This window comes from Ictalurus furcatus, chromosome 2 (genome assembly GCF_023375685.1).
Source record: "Ictalurus furcatus strain D&B chromosome 2, Billie_1.0, whole genome shotgun sequence".
In the NCBI taxonomy this organism is placed as follows: Eukaryota; Metazoa; Chordata; class Actinopteri; order Siluriformes; family Ictaluridae; genus Ictalurus; species Ictalurus furcatus.
In genome coordinates, this window is record NC_071256.1 from 22872424 (window position 1) to 22886489 (window position 14066).

The 14066-nt window shown below is 40.0% G+C and overlaps 1 protein-coding gene across 11 annotated transcripts in view; it reads right to left on the reverse strand.

The window, feature by feature from the left end:
• The window catches only part of cep112 (centrosomal protein 112), a 151504-nt gene that overhangs the window by 63451 nt on the left and 73987 nt on the right, over window positions 1-14066 (reverse strand). For all 11 annotated transcript variants that reach the window (XR_008388926.1, XR_008388925.1, XR_008388928.1 and 8 more), the window contains 2 exons: window positions 3661-3796; window positions 133-240 (listed from right to left, as the gene is read on the reverse strand). Coding sequence is in view for 8 of the 11 variants with exons in the window: in XM_053653608.1 (XP_053509583.1) it covers window positions 133-240; window positions 3661-3796 (244 nt within the window). In the remaining 3 variants the exon portion in view is untranslated. The remainder of the gene's footprint in view (window positions 1-132; window positions 241-3660; window positions 3797-14066) is intronic.

Genomic DNA, 14066 nt, shown 5'->3' on the forward strand with positions numbered 1-14066 from the left:
CTACGAGAGTGATCTATAAATGCCCATGTGTTCGTAATTCTAGAGGAGTACAATGCTTTTCACCTTCTTTTCTCAATCCAAGGTGTAAACTGAAAAATTAAGGACTCTTAAGGAGTCTGTCTCAATACTAACCTGCTGCTCGTATTTCTGCTGGAGCTCCTCTAGTTGGTGGCCAAACTCCTTTGTTTGCTTCTCTCTCAGTGATTTGGAACGGGACAGATCAGCTTCTACCTTTTCCATCTGGAACCAAGAAACATGTCGGTGTAACAATGTCAGCTGTCCTAGTCGAGACCCAATGAGACTTGACATCAACAAGTTGTTTGACTTAAAAAAATAAATAACTATTCGGATGATTCCGAATGTGTAAGGAATGAAAACAAATTTTACTGATGGTCATAGGTCAGCGATCTCGCCTCATACTACAGCAGTGAAACGCAGGCCTACAGGAGGTCACTGACAATCAAAAAACCTAAAAATACTCAAGGGCTTTTCCTTTAAAATCACTGAAAGCTAGAGCTGTAAATCTAGTCAGCTTCGTTTGAAAGTCTCTATTTTGCACTTAGGGTTTGACTGAATTTCGACATTCACCTTGTAACTATAAAAACCAAAGCAAAACAAAATTTGATCCGTTTAATTTGATAATTTATGTCTTGCATTTGTCTTTTAGTTATCATAAGATGATTTATGACAATTTTGAACGCCTTGTTGGAAGCAAACTTGGACAGACACTGACCTCTGTCTCACACTGACTGCTGCTAAACTTTGAGACGTCCGACCAGCAACACCTCTGTCTCCGACTTTATGGTTGCTTTTGAATTGACTAGATATTTGGTTTTGCACAGAACACATGCAAGACAGATGCTTTTTACGGAGACCCTGATTGGAGCTGTTTCGTAATGTGAAAGTCTGATATAAAATACAGTCTGTTGTGACAGTTAGAGGAGCCCCAAGCACTATCACACTAGGGACATGGAGGCAGCTCAGGCGGGAGGAGGTTGAGCAAGGATGCCTCAGCAGGTTCCCTGTACTCTGTCACAACATCTGGGAGCAGGATGTGAGCACTGGTACCTCAGTAACAAGGCCTGCAGACTGTCGTGGCCTAATTAAACGCTCGATCAAACACTTGGCTGCACCATCGGTTTTTGATAGAAGCTTCAATAAATGTCACGTGTCATGAAGAACATACCTGCTATTACGCTCTACTATTCAAAATTCAGAACAAATGGTTTATATATATATATATATATATATATATATATATATATATATATATATATATATATATATATATAGATAGATAGATAGATAGATATATTAGCGATGCACCGATGTATCAGCCAATAATCGGTATCGGCCGATAAAGGCAATTTTTATCCTATCCGCCATCGGTCGTTTAAAAACATCCGATGATCAGGGCCGATTATATCCTGTCAATCAAAAGAGGGTGGGAAAACACATCGATTTCATGCTGTGTGTAAAGATGATGTCTCTTGTGTGGAATTACTTTGAATTGGGTCACCATGATGACAAAACTGCAGTCTGTAAGCTCTGTAAACTCTGTACTGCTAAAATTTTACACCGGACGCTGCTGCAGTGAGGCGGGAGTTTCAGCGTCAAGTCAAATTTTTTCTTTTTTTTGCCACACTGCTCGAGCCGAATTAAAGCACCAGTACACTGATGAAATATTTAAATGAGGATGAATTGACAAAAAAGGTATATATATTGCACAGAAAAATTTATCTGTAGTGTATTTCATATCCAGTTAATGTTAATACATAAAAAAGTTGATATTATATATTACCAGTTTGATGTCAATGATGAAGTAGAAATGCTTTTGTTTGTGGTGAGTGAATGTGAAGACTAACAGGAGGGGTTTTTTTTTTTTAGAATTCAGTCAATGTTAATATGAATTAATAACATTCAACGAATTTAATTTAATCTTCAGAATTTAGTTCATGTGTTAATGTTAATTAGAGTAATGTGTTTTCTGTTTATGAGACCAGTTACTGTGAAACAATTTGCTGAAATGGAGAGAATCAAGTTTTTATTTGCATTTCTTTCAGAATTGTGGAATTAATTATTATTAATCTAAAAGAAGGTATAAAAGGCAGAACCACCAAACTATCGGTATTTGCTGATATTACTCTGAATAACGGCTGAGAAATTTAGTATCGGTACATCTCTCTCTCTCTCTCTCTCTATATATATATATATATGTGTGGTGTGTGATTAAATGTTTGAAATCGGTGTTAAAATATAATTGTGCCAACAAATTCATTTTCTTTCATTAGATACCCAACATTTTATCTACAAAAAATATTTTTTAAACTGATGACTTGGAGCAAAATATTCAGAAAAGCAGCCAATAAGTGTCCAGCATAGGTGGGAACTCCTTTAATACTGTATATAACGCATCTCAATTCTTGATTCCACAAGAAACTGGTTGAGAAAATGCCAAGAATACATTTCTGGAAATTCTATGCAAAAAAGTGTCTACTTTGAAGATGCTAAAATATTGAATTATTTTGATTTATTTGAGATTTTTTTTTATCACAACATAAATCCCATAGTTCCATTTGGGTTATTCCAGGGTTTTGATGACTTTATTATTATTATAAAATGTGGAGAAAAAAATTCAATAAAAATAATGAATGAGTGTCTAAACATTTGACTGGTAGTGTATTTTTATTTATTTATTCTTTTTACATTTTATTATTATTTTATTTTTTACAGTTTAAGGGGTCCCTAGGTGTAACACATTTGCAAACTCCTGGTGTACAGAACCAACCAATAACACCTGGCTGTTTCTGATTTTCCATGTTCTCTGTGTATTTTGCCATCACATACATGTGTATTTTGTTGCCCAGCCTATAAAAAAAAGCTTTGGCATGAGCCAGACAGTGTTCGCACATTAGATAATACCCACACCAGAATCCTATTTCCTCCTACAGAATAATATCAGTTTAATAACATACCGTCCCTTCAGCCTGGAAAAGCAACACAAAAGAAGAAACCAACAATTTGGTGATGGCAGTGCAGGCTTGATGCAGTTATTACAAGCAAGGGATATGTAACCAAGTGTTATTTACTTTAATTTACCTCAAGACTTAACTGTTCCTATACTTTTGCTCTCCTAAAAATTGAGTGGTCTGATACAAAAGGTTTTATGTTTCATGTTGTTTAACACATCTAGATGTAAATACCAGGAAATAAAATCTGAAATCCTCAACTCTCGTATCCATCTTGTCATCTCAAACCCAAATGTCTTTGGTGTATAGCACAAACAAATGAATTCCCATTGTTTCGGAGGGGACTGTATGTGTACAGATTACCCACACATTCTGAACACTAGCAGTTAGTTTTCCTTCTATAATCATAAGTGTCCATGTATTTTCAGCAGATTGGGATTGAACGTCTAATTCCTTAGCCAAAATATCTCCAATTTATTCAGCTACCAGGCTAAATAAGCTGGCAAACTATCTAACAATTGCTAACCAGTAAAACTGCAGTAGCAAACTGTGCACGAGTGTTGGGCTACACGGCACACATTTAATCTTTTGTTTACATTTACACATTTACAACTGTACATAGGCCTCTGTCTGTGAGAACACTGTGAAAACAAAGCCATAATGATGGAGCATTGCTAATGTGTGAGCTCACCTGCTGCTTCATGTCAGTGTAAGCTTTCTCAGAGCTGAGCTCCACCTGCTTCTTAAAGCTCTCCAAAGCGCTCTCTGCCTGCTGGGCCTGCTGTCTCTGGGACTCTCTTAGGCGGCTCATGTGATCCTCTTTCTCCCTGGAAAGAGTGCATACACAGACACAAACACATACTCAGCGAATATCCAAGTGATAAACTAAATTCTGTCAGAAAACACTGCAATACACAAGGTTAAGTATCAAAGTGTACGTATGTATGTATAAATTTGGACATTTTCACTTAGGGGTGTACTCACTTTTGTTGCCAGCGGTTTAGACATTAATGGCTATGTGTTGAGTTATTTTGAGGGGACAGCAAATTTACACTGTTATACAAGCTGTACACTCACTACTTTACATTGTAGCAAAGCGTCATTTCTTCAGTGTTGTCACATGAAAAGATATAATCAAATATTTACAAAAATGTGAGGGGTGTACTCACTTTTGTGAGATACTGTGTATATATATGATTCCTCATCCTGTCAGAAAAAGCAGTGCCAGAACTAACTATAAGCTTTAGTATCAGTAGTTTTGTGTCTGGAAGCGTGTCCAGTACTCCTCCAAAAATGCAATCGGGGCATACAATATGGAAAAACCACATAGTCAAAGGTGGAAGTACAAAGATGCATTGTGTATTTCCTACTTTTCATCACCTGATGGGTGCCGCTTTACAACGAGAACTTCAGTGATCATGGAGGCGCGTGGAACCACAGGAGCGGTTGAACCAAAGCTAACAAAACAAACAGCTTCTCCACCACATCCTGACAATAATGCTGAGAGACAGCAGGCAAAAAGAGCTGTCAGAGTCAAGACAATGCACAGCCCGGGATGAGACTGACAGCTGCAAAGCGCCTGTCAAGCGCTTCTCAGAGCAGGTGTGTGTACTGTGCCTTGTATAAGTATTTGCCCCTCCTCCTTGAACTTTTCACCATTTGGTTATAAACTTGTTATTTTGTTACAGGCATTATAAACTGAAATGGATTTGATTAGTATTATATGTTCGTGAATTTTCATAATATAGCCCATAATACGGAAGTGACTCATGGTTGCTTCTTTGACTAATGCCCTCCTTACCCAGTCACTGGCTGTCGGCCTTCTCTAGGCAGAGTCAAGGTTGTGCCATATTCTTTCCATTTGTAAATAGTGGATTTAATGGAGTTCCACAGGATGTTCAATATTTGGGATATTTCTTATACTCAAACCCTGAGTGATACTTTTCCAGAACTGACCCAGGCTAGTCTTGTTAACTCCTTGGTCTTCATGATGCTGTCTGTATGGCATGTCCTTTAACAAACTCTGGGGTCTTCCAGGAACAAGTGCATTTATACTGAGATATACACACGACACTCTACAGGGTGTCCCAACATGAATGATTGCAATACGTTCATCTTTTGTAAAAGGCATCCTTAAAGCCTATCTGAAAAAAATAAAATAAAATCTACATATGAAAAACTTTGCAAGACATTTTGCTAAAAAGTGTTCATTTCCCCTATGTATGGAGACCTTTTGGACCACTCTATAGACTCCATTCAAATAACTGTATGACTTCAGATGTCGAGCAGAACATATTTTCACAGCAATGGGGGTAAATACTTATGCAATCAAAATGTTTCCTATCTTTGGTTTAGTTCGATACTATCAGCTATTTAGATGCTATTTCATACATGCAAGTCCTTTTTCAGTTTTTAACGCTACAAAACTGTGGAAACGTTCAAAAAGGGTCAATACTTATGACAGGCACTGTATCATCAGTGCCACAGTAAAGGCTCATCGCTCATTTCCCAGCAAGGAAGCATAATGATGGTGGTAATTACTTTTAACTGACGGGACGTTTTGCTGGAGTCTGTCAGACCAAACATTAGCATGTGATGAAACACTAACATCCACATCCTGTAGAGTCAATACCAACAACGCTGAGGCACAACAGATTACAACATGTGATAGGATCCAATCAGGTTATTTGTGGAATGTGTCGGAAATTTTAAAAAAAAACAAAGCAAAAAAAACGCATTTTTGCTTGTTTTTGTTTTGTTCCATTTTTGAAAGAAACCACTGTACATGAAGAGGTTCAAAGAACATTTAATATAGTTCTCATTCCACAGTAACAATTCATAAAAAGCTTGTGGTTGCGTAGTCAGTCAAAACTGCTCCAACAACCAACTCGGGACATAAAACCCTTAAAAAAAAAAAAAAAAAAAAAAAAAAAAAAAAAAAAAAAAAGTCTTCCATAGAAGATTTTCCAAAGTAAAGAATGAAACGTGTTTCACATCAAGCACTGTCGAGCTAAATGACAAACATCCACCTACTGCATGTCTAATGTGGGAACTGTCCTGCTTTAGTAACTGTCTTTTTTTTCTTTTTATTACGCATACCCATAACGCCAGACATAATAATAACAGGAAACAATGTCAACAAAGAGAGAGAAAATGCACACCAAAGCTGCCTTCTTCTTTTCCCCCCAGTGTAATTTTGGTCCCTCTCATGTTTGACATCAAACGGTCCAGAAATGGTCTTTTTTTTCCCCCCCTCCTGCAATGTTGTGTATTCGGTAAGTCTGTAATTATTAATCTGCCTTGCAACATGAATACCTACAGGGCAGACACAGACACAAAAGGACCTTCTCTGGATCTCTGATGTGGAGCAGCCTGCTATGGAGAAACAGAGATTAAAGTGAAGCAAAGATGGGGGATGGCGGGGGGGACGGGGGGACGACAAAGCCACAAAAATAGTTCCCTGAGACTTTCTGAGTAAGGACAGGCGAGGTGGCTGACGAGAAGGAAAAATAAGGAGACGGCTCCGACTCTGAGCTTATTATATGCGTTCCCTTTCTCAAATACAACAAGGTGATAATCTCTAGTCTAGATAAATACATGTTATCCCAAATCATAGACTACAATTAGACTAAAGTGTTATTTATAACATAATCTTACACTATAATCCAGAATATGTGACAAACTTTCTGTTGTCTCTTGATCATAAATGCATCATAAAGATACACTTTTTTTTGTCTTCATCACTTGCACTCTGTGTGTGTGTGTTGTTTTTTTTCAGTATATGATGTGAAGTGAGGAGCAGACAGTCTGTCACCATCCATCACCGTGAGAGAGCGAGATGAGAGGGCAGAGCAAGGGACGGTGGTGAACGAATAAAGAAACAGAGGGCGGGAAAGGGGAATGCCAGCTCGGCCTCGGCTCTTGGATGGGGTTTTTTTGGTCGGAGAAGTGGCAGGAGAGGAGGCTCAAATTAAAGACGTGCCGTTGGACCAGAGGAAATCCTTCTCATCCCGTGCTCTTAAAAGGCTTCTCAAGGGGGAGCAGTGGAGGGTGGAGGAGTGAGAAGGGAAGGACTTAAGGCAAGGGTGACGGAGCTTCCGTCCCGCCACAGGCCAGACAGGAGGGTCTGTTTCCAGCCGTCTGAAACCACACGACGCCTCCCATGTGGAGAACAGAGCGCAACCGAGGAGGAAACTCATGTCCTGCCGCGGGAGAAAATGACTAGAGAGCCTTTGAAAAACGCAGCAGTGGATCCTGGCCTCCCATTCATTTTCATAAAGCTGGCTTTCAATTTCCTACATGGACCTGGTCACTTGCACTCATGGCGGAAGTGTGCGTGGGGGGTGTGGATGGGTTATGTGTGTGGCAAGCATAGCAAAGCCCGGTGGCCTCGCCAACCCACACGGACATCTCGAAACGTATGACAAGACAGCACAGGGATATTCATTCTTTCCGGAAGCAACAAGCGAACAAACGTTAGGAAATATGAAACAAAATTTTGAATGTAACTCAAATCATACACAAGTATATCCTCCAGTCCCAAATTCCAATCCCAATCGGTTAACTGAAGGTGTTGGAGGCGTGTTAGGTGAATAATAATGATGGTGAAAGCATCAGAATTGTGGTTTTCCTCCTCTCTCATTAATATCAAATATGAGTGAGATCCTAATGAAATGAAATGATCCTAATGCATACTTCATACAACTTTAAATACGCCCTTAAGTTTTCTATGCTGTAAGCATACTCAAATATAACTCCTTGGCACAATGTTTCTTAATCTTGGTCCTGGAATACCACCATCTTACACATTTTGGTGTTTTCTTTGGTCCCATCTCACCAAATTCAACTCAGCTAATTATCAAGCCTAAACTAGGGTGAAGGTGGCACAGCGGAGCAGCAGGTAACGTCTCAGCAGCTCATATCTTCAGGTCCCCTGTTCGATCCTGGGGTCGAGCTATTGTCTGTGTGGAGTTTCACGTTCTCCCAGTGTCCATATGGGTTTCCTCCAGGTTCTCAAACTTCCCAAAAACATGCCGGTAGGCTAGGCATGAATGAATGCGAGTATGTCTGTGCATGGTACACTGGGATAGACTTGCATCTCATCAAAGGCGTATTCCCAGCTCCCGGCCTGTGTTCCCAGGATAAGCTCCAGATCCATCATGACTCTGATCACGATAAAGTGATTACATTTACATTTATTAATTTAGCAGACGCTTTTATCCAAATGAGGAAATACAAGCAAAGCGATATATCAAGTGAGGAACAATACAAGTAGTGCTACCATGCAAGATTTATAATTGAGTTCAAGAAGAAGAAAAGTGCGCAGAGGTGTTCACAGAAGAGGTTACTAATGATGAATGAACTAGGTTGAACTGGTTGAGTAAGAGGAGGGAAAACACCAAAAGATCGGAGAGGACTGAGAAATGCTGCTCTAGAACATTCCGTATTTCTATGGATGCGGAACGCTTTTGAGGAGACCATGAGCCGCGAAGACATAATGACATCAAGCAAAGAACAAATAAACAAAGGAGGACAAATTTTTCAAATGACTGAGAAAGATGTTGGCCGTAGTTGTGGATTATTGTGCAATGGGGATAAAACAAAGACCAAAAATGGAGAAGGAGGTGGTGTGTTTGAGTTTTCCTTCAAACTTGTTCATGCTGTTGCTTCTACATCTGTGAGTAAAAGCATCACTGCACGAATCAGAATTTTTAGAGGGCCTAAATACATAAATTCCATTCCGATCAATGGCAGGACACGTGCTTGTTAGGAATTAGGGAAGAAGCACGTCGATCACAAGTCATTGTTATCAGAGTAGTTCAAAGAAATATGGATGTCCTTTCAAAGTACATGTGCTCGAGGTAATGGACACCATAAAAAGTCAGTACACCTACAAACATATGGCCATATGCATCCCATGTGGGTTTCTCCTCTCCACAAGTCCAAAGCCTCAGACCAGGCACGCCATGAATTTTGTTAGAGTGGAATGCTAACGAATCAGAAACAGATCAAAGCCCCAAGAAAAGAGGCAGCTCGTGAAACGAGACGATAAAATGAAAAGCTGAAATATTCAGCATCCTAAAAAGAGTAGCGCTCTTTTCTCTTCTCTCACCCCACCCTCTCCAATATCCGTCTTTCCTCAGAGAGAGAGAGAGTAACGCTGCAGTTACAGCAGCCATCATGCTCCGAGGCTCCATGTCTGACATGCAAATATGCAAACGTTCAAAAATAACAGCGGCCACGGTTGAGAAGAACGGAGACTTAACACCACACGACTGTGGTCAAATATTCTGTCTGAGGATCGACAGAGAGTCGGGATGAAAAAAAGAGAGCCGCAGAGAGACAGAGAGAGAGAGAGAGGGAGACAGTAATGAAGCTAAATATGGTAAATGGAAGCTGTCTGTGATGATCACAAGGGTGTTTGTTGAAGATTTAATGCGCTGGGATCTGAAAGACAAAATCAGGCCAGTGCCGAAGAAAAGAGTGTGCAGTGTGTCATTAGCAGATGAGGCACACTTGTGCCAGTAACGTCACAGTGTATATAAAGAGGGACCAAATCTCTTACTGCTGTAGCACTGGAGTACATGAGCTAAGGGATTAGCCTCTACTGCTTAATATAATGCTATTATTTTTCTTTCTCGATACGCCCAGGCTATCCTAAATATTTGTTTTGTACTGAGAAAAGAAAATGAGAAATAGGACTCCCAAAAATATGGCGGACTGCCTGTGGTTAACTGGCCCTGGTGTGAATGAATTTGTGATTTTGTGTGTGTGTGTGTGTGTGTGTGCGCGTGTGTGCATATGATGACCTGCGATGGACTGGTATCCCATCCTGTGTGTGCAACCCACCATGACATTGCGGTTACTGAAGATGAATGAATAAAGTCGCACCAAGACTAGAACTACTGTTTGCTAATCAAGATTAGTTAATGAGCAATTAAAGTGCACCTATTATGGTTGTGTAACGTGCCTAAACAATCGATTTACATGCTTCCAAGGTCAAAAAACACTTTAATATCCTCATAATTTAAACTGCAGCATTACTTTTTTTCCCCACAGTGTCACAAACGACTCGTTAAATGATCCGTTCTAAAGGATTCATTCTAAACTCCTCCTTTCAGAGAGCATACTCTGCTCTGATTGGTCACATGTCCCAGTCTGTTGTGATTGGTCTGTGTGTTTCAAAAAGGAAACGCCCACCACAATAACGACTTTCAGCTCCGTCTGTCAGCGAGCAGCCAATGAAGACCAGAGCCGGCACTTTTTGTTACAAATCTACGTAGGTAAGTATAAAGAAGTAAGTCCGGAATTGGTAACTACTCGTTTCAGCTGTTCAGATTTGGTTCCTTCTTTTGGGAGTCAATAACTCTGTCGTGTGCTTTAAATTTTTTTTTTTTTTTTTAACTTTTTATATTCCCAAACAGCTCTATAACACACTACATGAAAGGTAATATTTGAAAAACCATAACAGGTGCATTTTAAGAACAATAGCACTAAATGCTGAAAAACGTACAAGCCAAAAAACCCAGTGTCAATATGAGGGTTATTATATTATATTATATTCTTACCATGAGGGTAAGAACAGCTGAAATAAAAAGGTCTTAAACTGATGTCATTCCGCTGACCGTGCTATGATTCACAGCATAAAACTCTGTCGTCAGCCCGTTTGGTTTTAAAGTGGGAGGCAGATGTTAAACAATGTGGTTTGTGTATGCCAGAACAAAACACTGGCTGCTCTTCACGACTGACCAAGGGTACAAAAAGATAGAGGGGTAGAAATGGTAGAAAATGTGACTGCATTTGCCTACAAGGTGCTCAGAAAGCAAAAAAACAGCTGTCTGCTTTTCCACTGATATGCAGCAGGTCATGCCTCTCTGCTCTCTCCTAGCAGGGTTGAGATGAGTTCTCTGTTGAACCTTTAGCACACTTTGGTTTCATTACCCATTTATGGGGATGGTATGGAACATCAGGCTTGTATTAGCCACACATGTACGTAGGTCGTAATTCATAAACAAGGCAAAGCTGAAATGAAGTAGAAGTTATTTGACCAAAGGGAAAACAGATGAGGGAGAGTAAAGGTACATTAATGATGTGACATTCAGCCAACAGTTGTGTTATACAAGAAAGAACGGCCTTTATGATGCTTAGTTTTATACCTGTGGGAAATTCAGTGGCATTTACGACCGATAATAAGTTGCGAAGGAATGTGTTTGAATTGCATTCAAAAAAGACTATAGCTCATAGCACTACTTCTCCCCCTGCCCCCATTTTTTTCCCTCCAATTTGATCATCTGCTAATTCTCAGCCAGCTCACCCCTATCATACGACACAAAGCTGGACATGAAGCAACACTCTCAGAGGAAAGAGCTATCTACTCTCTTTTGCATATATGAGCTCAGAGACACCCACAATTGGCTAGAGTCACTGTGATTGCCAGGAACGTGAGCATGCCAGCCCTCACCCACAGAGAGCATGGCCAAGTTTTGGTACACAGGGTCTCAGCTGTGGATGGCTGTGGCATTGTTGGGATTTGGAATTCATTTTCTAGCACCGTCTCAACAACACTACACAAAATCATATATATATATATATATATATATATATATATATATATATATATATATATATATATATATATATATATATATATATATATATATATGTATGTGTGTGTGTGTGTGTGTGTGTGTGTATAGGGTACTTCAAGAGGAGGGTACTTCAAGAGGAGAGGAGACACAGGCGCCTATTCTTGGGCAAAAATATTTATTAATTACTCCTATCAAAAAGGTTGAAGGAAGATATGACAACGACGACATATGCTACTGCGTGTATCAACAGTTCTACAGAGTGTCCCAAAAGTCTACATACTTTTAAGTAAAATGTCTTCCAAAATCTTTCATACTTGGTTTATATTATATATATTTTTTCAGATAGCCTTTAAGAATGATTTTTACAAAAGAAGAACGTATTGAAATCATTCTCATGGCTGGATCGGGAAACTGTCGCAAGGTTGCGATGGACTTTAACAGGAAACATGGCAAGCACATCACACACGACACTGCTGCCAAACTTTTAACAAATTCAAAAAGACTGGAAGTGTAGCGGACCAACGGAGATGTGGACGTCCACAAACGTCCGCTAATGAAGGCGCAACCGATGTGGTGCTGGCAAACATAGTCCTTATGCATAGACAGTTTTGGGACACCATGTAGACCTATTAGCAGCTCTTACAGGGTTTCTTCTCTCCATGTCCCACAGTCATTTTGGTCCCATTTGTACCTGACATCTTTGCTGGGGAATGTGTTCGGAGATAAGGTGGCTTCAAACGCATATGGACTTATTGATTTCCACGCTCCGACCATCTCCCCTACATCAAAAAAGGCTACAGTGGGTTTTTTTAAAAAAAAGGAAAAAAATCCTTTGTACTTCCGCTGCAATGCTAGACGGACGGACAGACGAATGGGCTGGAAAGATGGGGCCTCGGGTCTTAAGCTGGAGTCTGCTTTTAATAGAAATGCAACACATCTGAAGCCGAGTAGTCGCCTCTATCTGGCTGTGGATTGCAACGCACAGGAATATCTGAGGGGAAAAAAAAAGGAAACTCAAGAAAGAAGTGAACCCAAACAAGGTCAACAACAAGGTATTGATCAGAAGCATTAAGGTTTTTTTCCTCCAAAATGTTCTGGTCCATAGAGAGACTTTACAACACAAATGCACTTGTTGGGCCTCACCCAGGAAATAAAAAGGAGCAAGAAATGAGCAGCACTTCAGAGCCAGACCCCCAGAGCAATCCAGCAGGACTGGAGTGATTAGGTTGTTTGATGCTGGCCTCTGAATTCCCAGAGATTGTGACTTCCTGCTCTTGCTCTACCCCCATAACCAGGGCCATAAGTCCACTAGCTGAGCAAACTTCACATCTGCAGACAAAACACTGGGGCCAAGCATGTAGTCCTGATGCACTTTGAGGTTTACACCAACATCTGTTGCCAGATCAAGGCTTCACTTGCCCTTTACCTGTGCTAAAGGTCAATTTAAACAAGCACGGATCCAAACTCTTCTCATTCATTTCAGAACTCTTTGAAAAGTGATGAAAGCCAAGCAGAAGTGCAAAAACGTGCCTCAGTCTAAAAGAATTAACGTGAAGCAGCGTTGAGTAGCCTGGGTCTCATCGGGTGAATAGGGCAGCGAACATAAGGATCTGAGATGGTTACAATTAAAGACAGGGGTTCTGACGAGATGGAAAACAGAGAAGGGGACTCATAACTGCAGCCACAGACATTTTAACAAAAAGCGAGGCCGAAGAAGGGATAAAAAAAAAAAAAGAATTAATATTAATTTTCAGGGTGTTTTTAACAGGAACATCATGTGCAGCTAGCTCTAGTCTCAGCATTCAGAGCCAGTCGCCACACAACACTTTTGCTGGTACGCTCATTCCCTCTGATGATCAGAGACGCATGAGGATGAAAGATGGAAACTTTGTTTTTATATTCAAGCTTTGTACTTCAGTGTGGCGTTGCTATGGTAACGCACAAGTAAAATCGACACACCACATCACATTTGCATGGGAAGAGGGGACGATTACAAGAATATTTTTCTGTCTTTGTGTTAAAAAAAAAAAACCCAAAAAACAACAACAACAGGAAGGACAACGCAGCATAACAAATTAAGATGTGTAAACAAATAAAGAACCATACAAGTTTGGGTGGTGATGTCTGACATTTTTTAAAAAAAAAAAACAACAACAAAAAAACAAAACAAGCACAATAACATTTAGTATGCTAATAATTCTGAACAGCTGAAGTATCTAATACTAGACACTAGGAAACTCACTTATATACAAAATCACATACAAATAACACTGCACTATTGATTGAAACATACAAATAACGGCATGGTCTGCACACATGTATGGTACTCCTTTGACATGCACACATATACGCCAACATGCCAGCCCTTCTGTTAAGGTGGCAAGCAGACGGCACACTATGTGGTTCATTTCATTGAAATTTCTCTGCTCGTCCTCACGTCTTCGCTATCAGGTAATGCACATTTGATGAATGCGTTTCGTTGGCCCTTTGAAGTGCTGGACTGACTTTA